Source organism: Chlamydotis macqueenii, chromosome 1 (assembly GCF_036417535.1).
Source record: "Chlamydotis macqueenii isolate bChlMac1 chromosome 1, bChlMac1.mat, whole genome shotgun sequence".
Classification (NCBI taxonomy): Eukaryota; Metazoa; Chordata; class Aves; order Otidiformes; family Otididae; genus Chlamydotis; species Chlamydotis macqueenii.
In genome coordinates, this window is record NC_141556.1 from 198,294,619 (window position 1) to 198,317,278 (window position 22,660).

At 43.8% G+C, this 22,660-nt stretch overlaps 1 protein-coding gene across 3 annotated transcripts; it reads left to right on the forward strand.

The window, feature by feature from the left end:
* The first annotated feature begins 5,637 nt into the window (after window positions 1–5,637).
* POGLUT3 (protein O-glucosyltransferase 3) lies at window positions 5,638–20,450 on the forward strand. 3 transcript variants are annotated; one of them, XM_086739560.1, is made up of 9 exons: window positions 5,882–5,904; window positions 11,910–12,008; window positions 12,419–12,612; window positions 14,047–14,333; window positions 14,734–14,950; window positions 16,330–16,526; window positions 17,643–17,837; window positions 18,860–18,964; window positions 19,821–20,450. In XM_086739560.1, the coding sequence occupies exons 3-9, from the start codon at window positions 12,516–12,518 to the stop codon at window positions 19,944–19,946; spliced, it is 1,224 nt and encodes a 407-aa protein (XP_086595686.1). In that variant the 5' UTR covers window positions 5,882–5,904; window positions 11,910–12,008; window positions 12,419–12,515; the 3' UTR covers window positions 19,947–20,450. The 3 variants fall into 3 exon arrangements, with proteins under 3 accessions (XP_086595684.1, XP_086595686.1, XP_086595685.1); XM_086739559.1 differs by having other exon boundaries at window positions 5,883–5,904; window positions 11,907–12,008; XM_086739558.1 differs by lacking the exon at window positions 11,910–12,008 and having other exon boundaries at window positions 5,638–5,904; window positions 12,415–12,612.
* Window positions 20,451–22,660: the final 2,210 nt, after the last annotated feature.

Below are 22,660 nucleotides of genomic sequence, written 5' to 3' on the forward strand. Positions count from 1 at the left end.
GTATTGTTGCCAGGGTGCTGATGCAAAGGATGCCATAAATTTAAAACAGAGCACCCAGCCGCGGTCCGTCACGCAGCTGTAGGCAGTGGTTACGCCGGCTGGGTGGCTCAGTCCTGCCCCGTGCAGAGGACGGATGTGCCGCCTTAGCGACGTGCGTACAGCTGCCGAGTCACTAGTACACAAATAGTTCTCCATCAGCGTAGCATCATTACAGTAGCCGTGTTAACCCCTTTGCGAGCCACACGCCTACATCTTGCCTTGAGGAGCTGATACTCCACGTAGGGGCCAAGGGTGGTACTTGATGAGTAGTTTTATGAGGTGCTGGGCTCCACATGCAAATCACTTTGGCTGGAATTAGGCCTGAGTGGAGCCTGGCTGCCACGTGCAGCGTGATGGTGTGTGAGACTCGCCACTGTCTTTCAACCTTAATTACTACAGCCAGGGTATGGGGTGCCTGAGTTCAGTGGCGCAGTCCCTCAGCCTGGTTTCAGAAGGAAACACAGTTTATGAGCTAAGGAGGTGTTTCTGTCTAGATCTCTGTCCACCTATTAGGTCACTCGTGTCCCCAGACAACTTCTGACTTTTATAACATCTCAATGACATTTGAAAGAACAGGCAGAAATCTCGTGGTTTCATCACAGGGAGCTCAGGCCGGGAGGGACCTTAGGAGGTCTCTGCTCCAACCTTCTGCTCACAGCAGGCTGGCTTTGAGGTCAGGCCAGGATGCTCAGGGCTTCATCCAGTTGAGGCTTGAAAATCTCTGAGGCTGGAGACTGGAGAGCCTCTCTGGGCAACCAGTGCCTCTGCCTGACTGTCCTCGTGGGGGAAATGGGTTTCAGGCTGAGCCTCTCATCTTTCAACTTACACCAGCTATCTCATCCCTCCACCCTGCCCCATCTCCTCAGTGATCTCTCCAGGGGCACTGAGGGCTTCTGTAAGGTCCATCCTCTCCCCAAAGCCATCTCTGCTCCAGGCTGAACAAGTCCAGCTCCCCCAGCCACTCCTCACAGGGCCAGTGCTCCAGCCTCACCATCTCAGTGGCCTCCTCTGAATTTGATCCAGTTTATTGATGTCTTGTAGTGGGGAGCCCAAAGCTGGATGCAGTTTTAAAATAGAGGAAGGTAGATTTAGATTAGATATTGGGAAAGAAATTTTTACAGTGAGAGTGGTAGAACACTGGAACAGGTTGCCCAGAGAGGTGGTGGATGCCCCATCCCTGGAAACATTCAAGGCCAGGCTGGATGAGGCTCTGAGCAACCTGATCTGGTTGGAGATGTCCCTGCTCCTTGCAGGGGGCTTGGACTAGATGACCTTTAAGGGTCCCTTCCAACCCCAACCATTCCATCATTCTATGATTCTGTGCTCTAACAGCTACTGAGTGGAGGGGGATAATGACTGCCCTTAACCTCTGTCTCTGCCTCTGTTCACACAGCCCGGGCTGCCGTTGGCTATCACTGCTGCTGTTGGCCATTGTTGCTGCCAGGACCCACTGCTGACCCATGTCCCCCTCACTGCCCACCAGAACCCGAGGACGATTCCCTCAGAGCTGCTCCCAGCAACCAGTCCCAGCCCATACCAGGTGCCTCCTTCCCAGGCACAGGGCCCCAAAAGCACCAGCAGACCATGACCCATTCCCCAGGTCCTCCCTCACCCTGTCCTTGGCCCAGGATACCATTTCAGCCCAGCCTGGAGCCAGTAGTCCCTGCCCCAGAGACTATGTAGGACATTGGTCTCCATCTCCCCACAGCCCTTCCTGGCCGGCTATGGGCCCCGCCAAGCCCGGCTCCACCTGCAGGCTGACATCCCCAGGGCCCTGCAGCCACCCCGGAGCTGTGCCTGACCCTGGTTCCCCTCACAGGGCCTGATCTTGATCTGCAGATTGATGTCCCTGCCTGACCTCAGCCCTGCCCTGTCCCCACAAGCCTGTGGGGTGATGTGGCCTCTCAGCTGCCCCAGATGCTGTTTGTCACATGTGGGGCGGGCCCTGGTGAGGCCCCACTCCAGCCATGGTGCTGTGCTCCTCAACCCCATTTCCCAGGGAGCAGCCCGCCCTTGCTGGTCCCCAGCACCCAAGTGCAGGACTTTTTGTTGAACTTCATGGCCCATTCCTCCACCTTATCAGGTCAGGATGGCAGCCCTGCTCTCAAGCACACCAACTTGTCCTCTTGTTTGGCAAACCCAGTGACGGAGCTCTGCATCGCCTCATCCCAGGCCAGGTCCCTGCAGTGCTCCCCTTGTTACCGGCTGCCAGCTAGAGACAGCCCATTAACCAGCCCCCTCTAAGCCCAACCAAACATCTCGATGGTTTTTTATCCACCTGGCTTTTCTCCATCCAGACCATAATATCCTGACTTGGATACAAGGGTGTTGTGGGAGACAGCGACATCTTTGCTAAATTCAAGGTAAATGACATTCCCTGCTCTCCCCTCATCCGCAGAGCCAGTTTATTGCCAAAGGCAACTGGGTCAGCCGGGCATGGTTGGCCCTTGGTCAGCCCACACTGGTCCCAGTCACCTTCTTCTCCAAAGGTGCTCCCAACTGGTGCAGAGGGAGAGGGAAGCCGCCCTCGCTGATCCCTGCACTGAGGGCAGCAGCCAGGGATGCACTACCTGGCCAAGAAGCACACAGATTAACGCTAAACGTGTTTTCTCCTGCCTGTTTGGAGTCTCAAACACGGTGTGTCGGTGCAGATCTGTGGTTATCTGAGGTGAGGGAGTTTCAGAGACTAAAGACAAAAGCAAGGAGGAAACTAGACTTGATAATTCCACTTTGAAGGAACCTGTTTCCATGGTCTGTATGCATAGAGACTTGAAGTTCATGTTATTCAAAAACACGCAGCATTCAAGTTCTTGCATTGTTTTGCATGTGAAAATCCAGGCTTGCATGGAACCTTGACTTGATTCTCCTACACCTTTGTAAGCCATCCATCTACCGACACCCTGAAATACTTCCTAGTAGCAGCAAATGCTTCTGATAAAAATGATACAACCACCTTAGGAGACAAATAATTTGAGGTTTTCCCTGTTTACTTGTACTATAATTTTAAATCCATTAAATTACTTTGTTGTTACATTTTCTAGAGAATAATACCATGATCCCTGACTCCCCATCACCATGTGTTACACCACTGATGAGACCCACCCGTACCTTACCTGCAGGCCCCAGGAGCACCCTTCAGCTCTGGAGCGTGGGTGCGTGTCCAAGCCATGCTGGGACAGGGGCTGGGCTGGGAGGCGTGAGCTCAGCCTCCACTCCAGGATGGGAAGTTGAGCTCAGTGGCAGGGAACAACATGCCAGAACATCCCAGCAGGGTCCTTGCTCTGTCATTCCCTCTTACAGTCACTGTGGGAAACTCTAGGAACAGTGAGGACGAATTTTGAATTGTGTATTTTTTTTTTTTTACAGCAGTTTCTGTCTGTACATAAACTGATACAGGCAGTAACAATTCATAGAATCATAGAACGGTTTGGGTTGGAAAGGACTTTAAAGATCATCCAGTTCCACCCCCCCTGCCATGGGCAGGGACACCTTCCACTGGACCAGCTTGCTCAAAGTCCCATCCAACCTGGCCTTGAACATTTCCAGGGATGTGGCATCCACAACCTCTCTGGGCAACCTGTTCCAGTGCCTCACCACCCTCAAAGAATTTCTTCCTTATGTCTAATCTAAATCTCCCCTCTTCCAGTTCAACGCCCTGACCCCTTGTCTTATCACTACAGGCCCTTGTCAGAAGTCCCTCCTCATCTTTCTTATAAGCCTCCTTTAGGTACTGGCAGGCCGCTATCAGGTCCCCCCGGAGCCTCCTCTTCTCCAGGCTGAGCAGTCCCAACTCTCTCAGCCTGTCCTCATAGGAAGGTCAGCCCTCTGACCATCTTCGTGGCCCTCTGGACCTTCTCCAACTGGTCCATGTCCTGAGGAGAAGGACTTGGGAGTGCTGGTGGATGAGAAGCTTAACATGAGCAGGCAATGCGCCCTTGCGGCCCAGAAGGCCAACCGCATCCTGGGCTGCATCAAGAGAAGCGTGGCCAGCAGGTCGAGGGAGGTGATTGTCCCCCTCTACTCTGCCCTGGTGAGACCCCACCTGGAGTACTGTGTCCAGTTCTGGAGCCCCCAACACAAGAAGGACATGGACCAGTTGGAGAAGGTCCAGAGGAGGGCCACAAAGATGATAAAAGGGCTGGAGCACCTCTCTTATGAGGACAGGCTGAGAGAGTTGGGGCTGTTCAGCCTGGAGAAGAGGAGGCTCCGGGGAGACCTGATAGCGGTCTTCCAGTACCTCAAGGGGGCCTACAGGAAAGATGGGGAGAGGCTGTTTAGTAGGGCCTGTTGCGATAGGACGAGAGGTAATGGTTTTAAAATAGAGGGGGGGAGATTTAGATTAGAAATTAGGAAAAAAATTTTTTACGATGCGAGTTATAGAACACTGGAACAGGTTGCCCAGAAAGGTGGTGGAGGCCCCATCTCTGGAAACGTTCAAGGCCAGGCTGGATGAGGCTCTGAGCAACCTGATCTAGTCGGGGATGTCCTTGCTCCTTGCAGGGGGGTTGGACTAGATGACCTTTGAAGGTCCCTTCCAACCCTAACCATTCTATGATTCTATGTCCTTCTTATGTTGGGGGCTCCAGAACTGGACGCAGTACTGCAGGTGGGGTCTCACCAGAGCGGAGTAAAGGGGCAGAATCACCTCCCTCGACCTGCTGGCCAGGCTTCTTTTGATGCAGCCCAGGATGCGGTTGGCCTTCTGGATTGCAAGTGCACATTGCCAGCTCATGTTGAGCTTCTCGTCCACCATCACTCCCAAGTCCTTCTCAGAGCTGCTCCAAATCCATTCTCCGCCCAGCCTGGATTTGTGCTTGGGATTACACCAACCCGTGTACAGGACCTTGCACTTGGCCTGGCTGAACTTCAGGAGGTTTGCACAGGCCCAGCTGTGAAGTTCTACAGAAATATTTTTTCCTCTTGAAATTCCAGACCAGCTGCCCGCGGACAGGCGGCTCTGAGCCTCCCTCCTCACTCCCACACCAGCTTTACCGGACTTTCCCCGGCTCCCGGAAAGCGCACACGCCCGCACCCCGGCCCTCGGGACCCAGGGACCGCTGCGCCCTCCCTCTGCCTCCTCCCGGCCCCGGCCCCGGCCCCGGCCCCGGCCCCGCGGGGAGCCCGGGGTCGCGGACACCCGTGGTTTTGCCGCCCAGCCGAAGCGCCAGTGGGCCCGGCCGGGCTCCCCGCTCGCTCTTCCCGCGGGGTGCGGGACCTCCGGCCCCTTCCCCTGCGCTCCGGCGGGGCACGGCCCGCACCCCCGGCAGGGTCGAGTCACATGGGTTTTGCGGGGGGAGGTTCTCGCTCCCCGGCCCGCCCTGGGCTCCCGCGCGGGCCGGCCGCTGCGACTCGTCCCGGGCCGAGCGGGGAGGCGGGAAGGCGGTTCCGCATCCAACCGCCCGGGGCCGGGCCGGCCCTTCCCGCGCCTCCCTCCGGCGCTGCCTGGCCCCGGCCCCGGCCCCGGCCCCGGCCCCGGCCCCGGCCCCGGCCCCGGCCCCGGCCCCGGCCCCGGCCCCGGCCCCGGCCCCGGCCCCGGCCCCGGCCCCGACGGGCCGCCCCGCAGGGCGGGGAACAGGCGGCAGCTGCCGGCGAGGAGCGGCAGCGGGGCCGCGCAGGCCCAGAGGAGGACTTGGCCCCCCGCCCCGACCGGGGCGATGGGGACCCGCGGGCCGCTGCCGCCGCCGCTGCTGCTGCTGCTGCTGCTGGGCGCCGCGTTACCGGTGCTGGGGGCGGCGGAGCCCGTCAGCGCCCAGCAGAGCCTGGCGTGGGGCCCCGGGCTGGAGGCCGGGCTCACCGTGCCCGTGCGGTACTTCCACATCCAGGCGGTCAGCGCGGCCGGACGCAACTTCTCCCGCTCCCCGCCAGGTACCGTGCGTGTGCTCGGGGCGGGCAGGGCCGCGGCACGGACACTGCCTGCCGCTGCCACGTCCCCGGAGGGGCTGGTGGGAGCTGCCCCCCTCTCCCCTCCCTTTCCCTTCCCTCCCCGCTCCCGAGCGCTCGCTCGGTCGTCGCCGCTCCCCGGCTGTCCCGGCGCGGGTAGAGCTCGTTGTTTCGCTCTGTATTTACTGCTCGTGTACACGGTACTGAGAGGATTCCTACCGCGTGTGCGCGGCCTCTTTGTGACCTGTAGTTAGCAGGCTGCTGCTTGTGAAATGAAAGAGCAGACACACGTTGCACAGGTCTTCAGAGCCCCAGGTGCCTCAGGTCTGGACTTTCTGCAGCTGCTGTTGCAATTTTTGCAGCTTGGTGCTGGATGGCAGCGCCGTTTTGCAGTCGCTCTGAAGAACGACCAGCACGCTCGGTGCCAGGGCGGCCGGGCAGAGCCTTGGCCTCGAACAGGTCGTGAAGGTAAAAGGGTGTGGAGCTCAGTTGGGATTCTCGTGCCAGTTTAAATATCCGAGATAAACTGATGGGAAGTAGATACCTAGAAGCTATTTTTTACCTCAGTGTGTTTGTGTATGTCTGAATTTACGTTAATAAATAATTTATTAACATATAATTTATGTTAATAAATTCAGTGTTTTTGGGAATGTTACCAGGTCCTGACGATGCCTTCTGGCATGGAGTAGTCTCCACTCGCACCATGACATTCTGTAGCCTCCAAACCAAGAGGCTGCACATGTGCTGCCGACAGGGAAGAGCTTTTGGGTTAGCCCGTGCTAACTGCTGAGCCATGCCAAGGATTATTTGGGAGAATCCTTTAACAATTTAGCCATGCAGTGATATGATCATATGATATCATATTCTAGTGCATGAGCACTGTTTAATGTACTCATATAGACACAGGCTATAAATTTCAGTTCTCAAATGATTTTAAGTGTTCAAATTCTGTTTGTAAAATGTCAGTAAGAATTGCAATTAATAATATTTACTAAGTCACTGCTTTCCCATATAAACTAAATACATCTCAAAATCTCCCTGCTGGGATAGCTAAATAGTGCACATTTTCACCTCCACTGCACGGACAAGAATACCGCCATCAGAGCACGAAAGCTGCAGTTAAAGCTTCGCAGTTTTAAAGCTTGTCCTAATCTATTAAATTGTGTTTTGTGGATTAGAATTTCAGTCAAGTAGGTCAGTCCTTACTGGTATCCAGTGTGACAGTTACATGGGATAATTAGCAGATTTCAAATCAGGTGAGTTTTCTGAGTGTCCAGTCTAATCAGAATTCGTGTGCACCATTGCACACCACACAGTAATTCCGACCTACAGGCTCTTAACTGTTTGACCCGTCGTTTTAGGAAGAAGCCAAATGATGCAAAATTCACTTTTCCTAGAAAAAAATATTGCAAAGATTTAAAAAAAAAATCACTGCTGACAATATAGAACTTACTTTTATATAAACTGCATATTTTTTTCTCCGGAGGCTTGGATCCCCTTATCCTTTTCTGCTAGGTTTTCCCCTAGGTTTAGCAACTGCCCACCATGTCTTTATGTACAATTGACCATGACAAAGTCACCTGTTAACGGTTTTTCAGATGATCTATTTACTCTGCTAACAAATACTTTCAAGGCCTCCCAGGTATTCTTTTACCAAATACTTTCAAAAAGAGAAGTGTCACACTTCTTCCAGCGCTCATTTCAGCATAGCTAAACGGTGCATCTCGGTTATGCTCACTTTCGTACCTGCAGGACCTCCCTTCAGGTCTTTTGTTGACCACGATGCCTGGGCTTTTGTGACAGTCGCACACAGCTTCCTGCCACGACCTGTATTTCTTTGTTCCTGGATGTATGCCCTCACATCCAACTCAGTTCAAGTACGTGCTGCTGAAAGGAGCCCGTTTTGCTAAGTGAACCAGTTTTGTTCAGCTGCCTCTTTATTGACTCTCCCACCAACTTCCATCTGTGAAAGTAACCAGCAGCGATTTCATTAAAACAGTTGAGGATAAAACCTTCTTTTCAGGTCTTTTCATTTCTCTTCTGCGTACATGTCAGAAGCAGGGTGACTGGGTTTTTTTGTTCTTTTCCAGCAATTTGCATAAATCAATACCTTGTTACCTTTTCTCCCTTTCCATCCCTGCATTTTTTTCACTTGTTCATCTATGCATGGAATACCTCTTTTACAAGCTATAAAAGAGAAAAATATCCCTGCATAAAGCAAGGTTCATCATCTGGGTTTCTTAAAGTATCTCATTTTGACTATGTCTGTATTTTAGTCTCACATTAGGATTGGCACATTAATTTTTACTTAAAATGCTGTCCCAGACAGGTTTTCAGGGTAAAACAAAAGTACTGGTAGTGATGATTCAACGAGGACACATTTTGCTTTTATAATTTCTTTGGATAGAGAGAAACAGAAAAACAGGAGTGAAAATACCATGGTAACCTTCCTTCAATTTAAAAAAAAAAGAAATCCGTGAAAAGCTGTTATAATTAAATACTGTTATAATTAAATAGTACTTAGAGGCTTTGGCCCCATGACACATTGAATGCTGTAAATCATAAACAAAAATCCTGTTGCCTCCAGTGAATAATTTGTACTTATATTAGATATTCAGTCTCCCTTTTCTTCCCCGTTGCTTTCAATGGGGTTAGCTTTTTCCCAGAGAGCTTTGTTATCAGGTCACTCTTCCCTTACCAAATGCTTCCTGCATCTAAACCACCACCGACTAAAAGTAGCATACCCTTTGGGTAGATCCAGAGCTCCTCATGTCTCTAGAGCAGTACGTGCATAACCAGCTGGAACAAAGACGTGATTCGTCCAACTACTGCTAGGCGATAGTCACAGGGAGAGGATACTTGGCTGAAGTCCGCTGCTTTTAAGCAAGTTGAAAAAGGGATCGGCAGTGACATTTAGAAGCAGAGATGTTCATTCCTTCAAGTCAGTCATTCATGGAATCCATTGCCAGATTCAAAACGAGGGGACTCACTCCTCCACTAAGACCTCTGGCAGTATTTAGTTGAATGAGGAACAGAAGTTGTTACTCATCTTTGGAGAAATGTGTTTTTCCTTTTATTTGGATACAACTCCACACTGTCCTCATGCAGAAGACCATGCATGAGGAAACCACCTCCCTGATGTTTTCTTCTCAAGCCTTTCAAAAGACTTAACACAGTCTTAGTGTTTGTGCTGGCACTAGATTCAGAATCTTCAGTCTCTGAAGTCTCTTCACACTGGCAGAATGAAAAGCAGATACTGTGGTTATAAAAATACGGATCACACAAGAACAAATGAATAAATTGCTCTCCCAGATGTCTTACACCTGAGTACATTGTCTTTCTCATTTAATAAAACTGTTCCCAAGTCTTAACCACAGGGTCTCAAGCATTTGCGGTGTCATCCTAGTTGGCATTTATTAATTTTCTCTAATCCAAATCCAAGAGAAGTCCAATTCCATCAGAATAATTGTGAAGAATAAAAATTAAAATAGTCCTTTTCTTCTGAAGGGAAGTCTTTCCCTGTTGCCTTCTCAGCTGCCTGATATGCAAGGCTTGCCTCCCCTGGCTCAAGAATATCCATCCTTACTAGCTGGAAATCAAAGAAAGATGGCAGGAAGCCTATATGGATGAACAAGGATCTTCTGGCTAAACACAGACAGAAGAAGGAAGCATGCAAGAGGTGGAAGCAGAGGCAGATCACCCAGTAGGAATATAGAGATGCTGTCTGATCATGCAGGGATGGGGTTAGGAAAGCCAAAGCTCATCTGGAGTTAAATCTGGTGAGGGATATGAAGGGCAACAAGAAAGGATTCTGCAAGTACGTCAACAGCAAAAGAACTGTAGGGAAAATGTGAGCTTGCTGCTGAACGAGGCAGGGGACTGGTGACATGACACAGAAAAGGTCAAGGTACTGAAATGCTTTCTTGGCCTTAGTCTTTACTGGTAAGACCAGTCTTCAGGAATCCCAGGCCCCTGAGACCAAAGGGAAAGTTTGGCACAGGAAAGACTTACCCACAGAGGAGGATCGGATTAGGGAACACTTAAAAATCTGGACATACCTAGGTCTGTGGGGCTTTATGGTATGCACCCACGAGTGCTCAGGGAGCTGGCTGATGTCATTGTGAGGCCACTTTTTGATTATCTTTGAAAGATGACAACACAGAGGTTCCTGAAGACTGGAAGAAGTCACATGAAATTCAGTCTGAACACAAGAACACTTTTTTTTTTTTTTTTTTTTTACTGTGAGGGTGGTCAAACACTGGAGCAGATTACCCAGAGATATTATGGAGTCTCCATTTGTGGAGATACTAGAAACTCAACAGGTCACAGTCCTGGTCAGGCAGACTCTTCTGAGTAGGGGCATTGGACTAGATGGTCCCTTCCAAACTCAGCAGTTCTGTGATTCTTGTCCTTCTTGTTTCTTGTCTTCTTCTTGTTTCTCCGTTATGTTTCTGTTATCAAGTGTTGCATGGTACAACATGATCTTGCACAGAGCAAAGAAGAGCTGAAGGATATCAATGTAGTTCTACTTTATGTCATTTTGAAAGGTAATCAGTAGCTAGATGTCAAAATATGTGAAGGGGGCAAAACTATACTTCTCCGCCTCTTCTCTGATGATGACTCTGCTTGCATATACAGCAAAACAAGTTGAGGAGCTCTCAAATCAGGAGCCAATCTGAATCAATTCTACTCACATAGATCCAAAGCTGTGACAGTCTTAGACCTAAACCGATATACCATTCATAGAAATGGTTCTGGAGTTTAAATCTATTAGCATTGTTTGAGCTATGCTTGTGCTTGCCCAAGGAAATGTTACACTGCCTAACTGTACTGCTGATGTGCCTTCAGCCTACCACCTAGGCAAGCAGGGAGGTGTCCACTCATCGTTCCTCTGAAAAGGAAGTACCATGTATCTGGAGCAACCCCTAACATTCCTCTACTTCTCAGAAGTCAGAATTGCACTTCTGGAAATCATTCTGGACTGATACTTTATCAAATGAAGGCTTCTCATGATAGGTCTGCTAGCTACCAAAGACAATATTCTGCATTCCTTAGTTGGCACTTGCCACACTGGCATTCCAAGAAGGAATTAATGCTTACTTCCTTTTATTTTCTCAGTATGTTGTCAAATGAAGATATTGTGACTGGCTTTTTGGCATGTTTAGCTGGCATGGACTTTGAACAGTAAGAAAACTGAGGGTTGATTACAAATAATCCACATTTTATATTCTTCCATTGGAAAACAAAGCAGAAGAGGGTGTCTGTTCAGCCTTGAGAGATTTTTGGTGCCCACAGACATTGACTCTATGTTTATTTATAGAGGGATCCAGTCTGACAACAGTATCTGGAAGAATCCGCATTACTCAGGGTGACTCCTCTCTTTGTGAAGAGGCATGACATCCATTGTCAGGAAGTACACATCTGAAATCATAAGGATTCTGCCTCTTTGATTCTGGAGACTCTTGCACAGTAATTGATTTGAATCCAGTTTCAAGATCCGGTGCTGAAAGGAAAACATGATTGGTCGTTAAATGATTGTTGTACTTATATACCACACTGGTGCGTTATCCCTGTCCTATTCATGGATGTAAAGTATGTTAAGAGATGGATTGTATAGGAGTAACTGTAATATCTCAGTCTTTTAGTGCTATTGGGACACATTCAGACTTTAGTAACATCTTTATCTGGATTTTTTTCAGTTTCCTTTCCTTCTGAATACTATTTTATGGTAACATGCATTACATTTGTTTGGTTTTCCTGCTCTTTTTTGAAGAGTAAAGTTGATGATGACCATTTGTGACAGAAATAAGGGACTATAACAGATTTATGTTTATGCATACACATGTTGTCCACAAAATATTCCATGCCCAGTTAAAAAGTCACAGTGCATTAATGATGAAATGCTGTGATCTTTAAGCACAGGTCAGACAGATATCCAGGGAACATCTCCACTGTCACTGTCTTACCCAGTATCTTATCTTATTCAGTAGCTGGGACTTTAAATTTGCAAGACAGTCAGCTGCAGCCCAAAGGTGAACAATTTGTATCTGACTACTGCATGCTGCAACTGCCTTTCCACAAGCTGGCAAGTATTCTTTTCTCCTGTTTTTATAACTTGGTTTCCTGTCTCTCTCACTCTAGAAGAAATGATTGTTCCTCAGAGCACTAACTTGAAACTTGATAATAAATCTAATCTTTGCTTCAAAATACTGTTAGCCTTTCCTTCTGTGTTGTAATAATTATTTAAATTTTTATCTCCATCTACAGGTTTTTAATTTATTAGGTATGTGATGATCAAGAAAATTTGGTAGGATGACTATCCATCACTGGAAATTAATTTTACTAACTTGGTATAATAAAAAAAAAATCCAGTGCAAAGTTAAATTAAATTCCATGGATTTAATCCAGTAAAGTTTGCTTTCACCTTTATTTCATATATGTGATTCTAATAGCTTAAATTGCTTTTATGTGTTTTTCTTTTCCTTTTTTTTTCAGGAAGAACACAGTTTAAAGTGGTAATTCAAGCACTTTCTCCAAAAGAAGTCACCAGAATTTATACTCCTCGCCCTTTGGATAGAAATGATGGCACATTTCTTATGCGGTATCGAATGTATGGGAGTGTCAGAAAAGGGTTAAAAATTGAGATACTTTATGGTGATCAGCATGTAGCTCAATCTCCTTATATTTTGAAAGGTAAAGGTATTTTTTAATTTAATGTAATGTGTGATAGTAGCTGCAGAAATGCTATGGACTAATTTACTGCTAGAGGAAGAGGTGGGAAATTAGAAGTTTGTTTGCCCTTGTTCATGGGGTCTCATCACAAATGTCCTCCTTATACAGAGAAGCAAGCAGTGACAATCTCTACACATTGCCAAGTTACAGGACCTAGATGCACAAGCATGTAGATTGTGGCCTCTGACTTTAAGGTTCTGTGTCTGGACATCTCCTCTTCCCTCCTGCGTAAGGAAATGGGGCAGATTTGGTAGGGAATAAGAGAGCAATGCTTGTATTTTTACTGGTTTCAAGTGGATATTCGCTTAAACATCATGTTACTGTTATCTAAAGTAGAAAATGCTACGTACAAAAGTAAGGAGTTTGTCTTGTTCCCAACACTGTATAATGTAAATGTCTGTGTGATTTCTAAAAAGTGTGATCCCTCATAACAACAAAGATACTGTTTCTCTAACCAGACAATATTTACTTTTATTTCCGTTAGCCCAGTTAAATTCAGCGCAGGTCTATACTATGGAAGAACTATTTAAAAGTGGGGAAGACAATGCAAATTGTTCTCTCATTCCAGATCTGCTTCTTTAATTTCCTTCTCTTGCTCTCAAATTGATAGCTGTTTAGGAAAGAAAAAAAATATGAAGTTACTTCTCTGGAGAGTCTTGTTTCAGTTCATCACTACTTCTTCTAACCAGAATTTGGTACTTTTTTTTTTTTTTCTATAAATAAAATTTCCTAAATACAAACTTGGAAATGTCTTCAAAATAAAGCTTCTTCTTCAATAAAACTGTCCTGAGTCCTTAAGGTGGTAGCATGCCTTCTTTTTGCTGGTGCACATTTGCCAGCAGCCATGATACTATGACACAGGACAGAACCTGTGATTTGAAGTCTGTCTAATAAGGACTTTTTTTTCATGCTCTGTGAGGCTTTTGCTTATACCTAAGCTCTCTGCTTCAAAATGGCAGAAAGAATAGTTGATTGCACATAAAGAAAACACCTAATGCCAGAGGTAAAGACTACTGTACCAAAGTTCTGATTTAGGCTAAAATTGAAACTGTAGTACCTGAGCTTTGGTAGTTGTGGATAGTTAGAGCAATTCTACGTATTCTGCATGGTTGGCAGGTAGGACAATGGAGCTTCATTTTGCAGATTAATTTTACCCTGATAACAACAAATCTAGTATTTTGATTTCTGAAAAAAAGAATGTTGCTGTTTTCTCAGTGGCACTCCTAAATCCCAGAAATGTTATAGGGAGAATGATTTCCCAGGAATACTTTAGAAAACTTGGAATAAAAAAGATTCAAGCCACTGTAATTTCTAGATGTGTATGCCCATGTGTTTAGAGAATTATGGTTGATGTAGAATCACAAATGTAGATGCTCAGTAATTTGTTTTCTGCAGGACCAGTTTATCATGAATATTGTGACTGTCCTGAAGAAGACCCTGAGATCTGGCAGAATGTTATGTCTTGTCCATCTGAAGAACCTCAGATTACAAAGGACTTCATTTCTTTTCCCACCATTGATCTTCAGCGAATGCTTAAGGAAATCCCAACAAAGTTCAGTCAAACAAGAGGTGCTATTGTTCATTACACTATTCTCAATAATCACATCTACCGTCGCTCCTTAGGGAAGTATACAGACTTCAAAATGTTCTCCGATGAAATGTTCCTGTCACTGGCAAGAAAGGTATCAGTTTCAATAATTTAAGACTATTAAGGCACATTCTAATATAGCAATACTGCATTTGTTGTATCTTCAGATTTATAATTCGTGAAGTAAGATTGTACTTCTGTTTTTTCATTAAGATGACAGTATATCTTTAGGGATCAGACTGTAACTAATTTGGGGGGGTTGAGCTTGAAATTGCTAGGAAAGCTGCAGGGGCTAAGGTCCTACTGTGAGCCTTTTCCTGGCCTCTGTGAGTGTTCCTCAAGAAACTTGAAATTCATACCTTAAGCTCAGCTAAATCTGTATCATCTAGTAGGTTTATTGATTCTGCATGACATAAGAGAACTGAGGAATATATGTAAGAGTGACAAACAGCTTCTACCTTTGTGTTATTATCCTTTCTTGGGTATGTATTTAGGTTCGCCTTCCTGATGTGGAGTTTTATCTTAATGTTGGAGATTGGCCAGTTGAGTTTCGGAAAGCTAATGATACACCTGGTCCCGTACCTGTCATTTCATGGTGTGGCTCTGTGGATTCAAGAGATATAGTCCTTCCAACGTATGATGTAACCCACTCAACTCTTGAAACTCTGCGTGGTGTCACAAACGATCTCCTTTCTATTCAAGGAAATACAGGTAACTTAGAGATCATGGATTTCAAAAGAGAATTTGTACATTCCATCAAAGCAGCAAGTTGCTTTCAAATAATGTGTTAAAGTCTTCCATTCACAAGAGCCTTAGGAGGTCTCTTAATACAAGCAGGCTAGTCTTTACAGATTCTAAACACTTTCAGCACTGCTACTAAGCAGGTGTTTAATGTGGATTTAGAGCCAAAATTTAAGAAGTCCAGTTTACAATAATGGTGAACTTTAACTTAAAGGTATCCAGAAGATAGCTACTGTGATCTGTCGCAAGAAAAGTAAATATAATGAAAAGGCCTTTCTCCTCAGTGAAGGACTTGAATATGTTCCTCCTAATCAAATTGCAATACTTCCTGACAGTGATGTCACCCGATATTGCTTACATAAAAATGAATTTGAATCCTTAAAGAAGTAAACTAGTACTATGCTGCAGCCTCTTTCAAAGAGCAAAATACTGTCTGCATAAAAAAATATCTCAGAGTGTGATCTTCTGAATTGTTTTTCTAGCTTTGAAGGAAGAGTCAGTTTTACTGACAAGCGTCTAACCCCCCCAGAAATTAATGAATACTTAGGGCTCAGACAAATGGCATGAACTCCCTAAGGAGTAAAACTTGAGTGAGGAGGTATTTCTTTTTATTTGATTAGTTCACAGTTTCTCCTCTCTTTATTAGTTTTTAAATTAAATATTTTAATTATCAGTTTGAAGCACTCTTCAACACACAGTCTTTACTGACTTAGTACAGCTGCTTTTCCAATTGGGACAAGATAAGTGGAGACTTCAGTAGGCCCTTTACAGAAATTTCCAGTAGAAGGATGAGGAGGGATATATTTAATGCTTTTAAAAGCAGGCAGTAAGAAGAGTTTAAGACTTTCAGGCTCTTGCTAAGTATCTTATGGACACAGTGTAGCCATTTTTTTGCCTTTTTAAGTCATCATTAAGTGATTCTTCAAAGACCTAACCAAGTTGCTGGGTAACAGAAGTGGATTTTACTAAAGAAATTTTGGTTATTGTGACAGGCTTTATGGATGGAGAATTACTTTAATTATTAGTATTTTACTTATATAATTTGTTTGTAATCCCTTATGTAGCTTTCAAGTTATTTCATATTATTTAAATATAAAATCGTTGAGTGGAAAAACAATTCTCTGCTTTTCCTTTTATAAGTGTCTCATTTTCTTGTCCCAAAATTCAAGCCAGAACTAGGAGTTTAAACCCTGTGATTAATAAGTGATTATAGATTCACGAGAAGTCATGCCTGTTTTACCACGTCTCTGAGTGTAATGCCACTGTCATAGCAAGTTCCTTATTTGCACTAAACATATCATGAACATTTCATTACTGTTTGCTTTTACCTTATCACTCAATGCTTGTAGGCCCATCCTGGGAAAACAAAACCGAGCGAGCCTTATTTAGAGGTCGAGACAGCCGAGAAGAACGTCTCCATCTTGTCAAGTTATCCAAGGAAAATCCAGAACTACTAGATGCTGGAATAACAGGATATTTCTTCTTCAGAGAAAAAGAAAAAGAGCTGGGAAAGGTTCAGCTGATGGGCTTCTTTGACTTCTTTAAGGTAGCAAGCAAATTATAGTCTTGAATGAATTTTGCTGTCAAGTTCTTACCAACTGAACAGACAAGGCTTACTTTTGCTAGTTCCATTCAGTAAACAAAAAAAATATGCTACACTGGGAAACGCTGGTCCATGCAGGGTAGATAGACCACCTGTAATCAAAGTCATAGTGTGATACACTTCTGAAGAAAGCCATTATACTTTTTTTGTGGAGTCCCTTAGAGTTCTTGGGAGATTTTTTTTTTTTTTAGATAGATTGAGAAATTTGATTTCTCACCATCCGGGTTTTTTTTTGGGGGGGTGGGAGGGCAGTAAATATGAAAACAATGGACACAACAGGGCTTTGAGCTACCTGGTCTAGTGCAAGGTGTCCCTGCGCAGGGCAGGGGCGTTGGAACCCGATGATCTTTAAGGTCCCTTCCAACCCAAACTGTTCTATGATTCTTTGATAAATTGTGTTCATTCCAAGTAGGTTATGGATGTCAGGAACAGTCCTTGTAGTAACAAGTTAGAAAAATAGATGAGTGTTTTTGTTGCACTTTAACACACAAATTCCACTGCAACAGAGCTATAAAACTAAAAGAGGCAGAGTCCTGTAAAAAGCAGTTATAATATATGGCAATTGAAGTTGTGTTCCAGAGATGAATATATCAGAAATGCTGTAACAGCCAAGAGCATCTGCCAGAGCAGTACATTCATGGTTACTTTTAGTATAATGTTTCAGATTATTCCATACTATAATAGATGTTTCAGATTATTCTACTTAATAATATAATTTTAAGTAAGAATAAATTCACTCTTCTGAATTTAAGTATACATTATTCTTATTTCCTTCCCAGCTCTACCCCTTGCTCTATCCCAGGACATTTTAATAGAATACCTATCAGGCAGTTCATGTGACACAAAGGTTCTTGACTGTCAGTCTTGGGTGGAAAACAAATTATTTTTCCATTATGTTCTCCAGGACACCATGAAACTACACGTGCTTAACACTAAAACAGGTTTGAAGATGAGAATTAATAAACACAATTATGTTTTACCTGTAAAAATAATCTTTTATATGGTCAGTGTTCCAATTCAAAACATTTCACCTTTTTTTCCTCTTTCTTCACATTGTAGTACAAATACCAAGTGAATGTAGACGGGACTGTAGCAGCTTACAGGTTTCCATACCTCTTGCTGGGTGACAGCCTAGTATTGAAGCAAGATTCCCAGTACTATGAACACTTTTATATTGGATTAAAACCATGGAAACATTATGTTCCAGTTAAGAGAAACTTAGAGGACTTGCTAGAGAAAATCAAATGGGCTAAGGTAAGTTCCGTTACTAATTCAAGTTAAAAGTGATAAACAAAGATGTAAATAATTTATCTTAATACTCTCTTCTTTTTGTATTTCCACATATGTATTTTGCATGAACTCTACCGAGATCTTTGGGTAAAGAAAATACATTTAGTAGAAGGTGGGAAGGCTTTAATTCAAGTAACAATCTGTATTCAGGGGAATACTTAAGAATTCATTTTAGGTATATGCAGAAGTGTTTCGTGAGTCAGAGCCTTAGTACGCTGACTAATGCGGGTAATTTTCAAAGGAACACCCAGAATCCAAGATACCACTTAATTAATTCTATTGCTTTTCTTTTTAGTTCCTGGCTAGAACAGAAGTCATTGCATATTCTGTTTGAACGTACAAAAAATCACTGCTCTGTAACATGCTCAGAATAAGAGGCTGGGATTCTGTAACCAAACAAACCGGTACAATTACGTGATTGAAAACACCATTTGTGCTTTAAGTTTAGCTATTGAGTTAAAAACATAGGAAAAGTTTCTGTTCTGACAGTACTGTAGTTCTTCATAAAGAATCAGATGAGAATACTAAAAGCTTTGAAATACAGACCTAAAAAACTTGAGAGTAGGTACATTAATTCAAGCAGAGGTTTTTTTAAAAGGAAAACATTTAATTGCATTGCATAGGAGAGGACAACAGCTGTGGCTTTATCTTCTGTAAAACTAAGTATGTGTGGGAGGTGTCAGACCTGAGTTTGAAGACGCTTGTGGCTTGGACAAAACAGTAGAGCAGTAATGAACTGGATTTTCAAAATTGTACAGTTATCCATGAAAGTTGTTATTGATAGCCCTAAGGTACCAGTTGTGACCATAAAAGCAATCCAGTATTTAAAAAAATCTGCAATTTAAAGTGTGCCTTTGCACTCTACCAGTAATTGCCCATAAAGTTGCAGATTTGAATACCCCTTTAATAAAACTTCTAATGCCAGCCAGGCTTTGAGTAACTCACTGATTGCTCTATTATTCATTTGTTTTGTCTCAATTTTCCAGGAAAATGATGAAGAAGCAAGAAAAATTGCTAAAGAAGGACAACTAATGGCAAGAGAATTACTTCAGCCTCACAGGTTTTACTGCTACTATTATAAAGTGCTCCAGGTCAGTACAATAGATCACTTTATTACTTCCCCGCAACTGCTACTGATGCTGCAGATTTCATATTCAGTCCTTACTTATATCAATAGCAGGCATGGTTCATAGTATTCACAGGAGGTCAGTGTGAAGAGCTTTGCTAAAACTTGCTTCATCCTTAAAGAGGCAACCTGACATAATAGTTGTTTTACAGAATCAGAGATTTTTTTTTTGCCACCATCCCCACAGTCAGACCTGTTTTCAGTGTTATTTGGTACGTAGTTTCTAATAGATGTAGGAGATAAGAAAGCTGTGTAAAGGTTCCTTTTCCCCTTCATACTTATCCCCTCATGAACCATTCCACTGTATTACAAAACAATGAATACATGGAAGAGAAATTCCGGAAGTATGGCTAGTAGAGTGGTAAGCGGTAAAGCAGGCCAAACAGTCATTGCTTCCCTAGGAGATGCAAATCTCTAGTGAGAGAAGTTTCTGTTCTCTGAAAGTACTAATTTCTTTTTCCTGTTTTGCTGTGCGAAGTTAGATCTCAGCTTCAACAGCCACAGGTTGACACAAAGCTTGGAACTGTTCAGTGTACTAAAATGACAGCATTATCTGCATAAAGTGGTTAGAGGCAGAAATAATGACAATATTCAAATTACCATTAATAATAGGACAGGGGAAAACATTAAAGGAGGTTTTCAGAGGCAGTGTAGCCTACTAGTAGGTGTGTTATAAAGACACCTCGTAAACAGGTTGTAAACAATGCCATAAGGAACCTGGATAAAGGCAAGCTTGTGAGTGGAAGGGAGGGGGAAAATTCTGTTTCATGAATTATACGTTGGTGCTTATAGCATTCTTAAATGTTGTTTACATATTTCAGAAATACGCCAAACGCCAAGCCAGCAAACCTGAAATACGGGATGGAATGGAACTTGTACCTCAGCCTGATGACCAAGACTCAGTATGCAGTTGCCACAGGAAAAAGCCTTTAAGGGAAGATCTATAACTGTACCAGATGGAGAAAATCACCCACTTGCAATGCAAGAATTTAAATAGGAATTAAGCTGTGAAATCTAAGACACTTATGCACTAGCAAACATTCTTAGTTATGTATTATTCTTATATTTACATATCCTTTTTCACACTGACTCTGATCTGCAATGTTGGTTCCCACAATTTTGTCTCCATGACCACCACCAGACAGATACTGAGCCTGTAATGGGAGTGTCTAGGGGATTTGTTTGATGTTCTGCATCATCAGGAAGAAGAGCACAGTGCTGCTCGTGTTCCAGTTGGGACCTAGTTACCAAAGTTTTATGAGGAACCAGTCATCCACAAAAGATCCTCCATGAGTCAGCGCAAGTTATTCTAAAGAAGCATTTGCAACATACTAAAACAGCGTTATGATTTCTTCATAAAGTTTACCCTCAGTGTTACATTGTTTATTGTATACAAAACAATTTTCTAACTAGACAAAGAAAATTAATATTTGAGATTTACAGATATCAAATCTGGTGTTGTTTTGAGATTATTTTGTGGTCTATGACAGATAACAGAATAGAGAACATGATATAATACTTACCGAGTTCAGAGGAAAATGGAGAGGAAGGGGAGAGATCAGAAGAATATTTTTGTAAGCACCATGGCTGTCAATCACCAAAATGAAATGCTGCTTTAAAGCAGACTGTAGCTATCACAGTCCCAGTGCTTTGAGTGCCAAGACACCGCTCTGAAGAGCTTTCCCTTGCCAATGACCATGTATGTGAATATAGGCACAGATCCACAAAAGGACATAGGTATTTCAGATGAGACCAGGTGAAATAGTAGTGTTTTAGTTCAACAATACAATCTACAGTATTCCAGGCTACTTGAGTATTGACACATCTGAAATTTGTTAGTAGACTTTCAGACCACCTAGGTTTAACTTCTCTGTAGAGCTAAGGATGCTGCCATCTTTTTCACTGGGATTCCTGAACTACTTTTTCCTGTGCCTGAGTCCCCAGAGGGATCTTAACCATTTCCTGAATGTAGATCATACCTAACCTTATACTGAGATCAGACAGCAGATCAGACTTCATTGTTTTGGTTCAAACATAGAATCATAGAATGGTTAGAGTTGGAAGGGACCTTTAGAGGTCATCTAGTCCAACCCCCCTGCTAGGAGCAGGGACATCCCCGACTAGATCAGGTTGCTCAGAGCCTCATCCAGCCTGGCCTTGAACGATTCCAGGGATGGGACATCCACCACCTCTCTGGGCAACCTGTTCCAGTGTTCTACAACTCGCATTGTAAAAAATTTTTTCCTAATATCCAATCCAAATCTACCTCCCTCTATTTTAAAACCATACCTATGACAGAAAAACTTATGTTGCACTTTCTATGTAATAGTCTAGGGGCTGGAGACCATACTGAGCAGTTGTGAAGCCAGTTGTCCTCCTTGGTTTGATTGAAAGCCATTTTTCCAGAGAGTGCCTTAGCTCCAGACTGGAGAGGACGTCTTCAGGTCTTCCACTGAAGTGTGCAGCCATGAAGCTAACAATACAAAATTCACAGGGCCAGAAGGAGCTGGTCATACCATTGCAATAAAGAGTGCCTTTGGGTGGGGCGGAGGAAAAATCCTTGTCCTGGATATGGCTCCCAACACTTCTGTTGATTTTTGCCCAAGTTTGTCTACTTCAAAATGCATAAACAGTCCTGGAAGGAGAGACCACTGCCAATACAAAGACCAATGGCCAGAAGCCAACCTGTTCCTGTCCTCTGCATTTTCATTTTGGCTAATGTAGCCTGCTTGAGCAGCTTCCTACTGAGCTACACTCAGATAATGTCTTCCATGGAAACCAAATTCTCCTTACACAAAAAGGAATGGAAATGCCTTAAGATGTGGACTTGTCTAATTGTTTAGGTGACCAAAGTTTAGTGCTCCGCACCTCATGCAGGCTTCATTCTTGGTTCTACACTGCAAGTTACTCTCATAAAATACATAAAACAAAATTTCTGCACTAGAACAGGAAGAAAGACTAGAATTTCCAGTATGCTAAATAAGGAAAGAACTTCATGTTTCTAAAGAGGTTAATGCAACTGTCCGTCAGTCATTTATTACATTATGCCAGTTAAGAAAAAACCTGGAACATGTTGCTCTACCCATCATCCTCTTTGTCCTGGTTGTAACACTAATATATATAGTGGTTTTGTTTTTGTTTAGGATGACAATCAGTTGTAGAAATTCAGAATATGTTCAGCTCATCTGACATAAAATTTATTACAGCACAATTCAGGAAGAAGGTTCCATTGCTGAAGCAGACACTTGAAACTGAGTATGTCTTCTTCCTTCTGTGTGTACCGTCATTTTTACTATATGATATGATCTTATTTTGTGATATTATCCATTATACCATGTGCATTTTATATTCACCAGTATTTATGGAAGTGGTGTGCTCAGCAAAGGCAATTAAGCATACCACATGGTTGAAGCAACAAAGTTTTCCACCTTTCACACATATATTACAAATGGAAAGTCCAAAAATTATCTGTTTATTTTTTAAAAACTGGGAGGGAACAGGGGGGAGTCATGACACATCCTTTAGGGTTCTTTGGAAATATCTGTGTAGGAAAACTTTCCTGGGTTGAAACAGAAGTATTTCTAACTGGAAGAAGAATCAGATAAAATCTAAATGGTCAGGAATAAATGTGAGTATTTCATCACTTCTTTCTTCCCTTGTA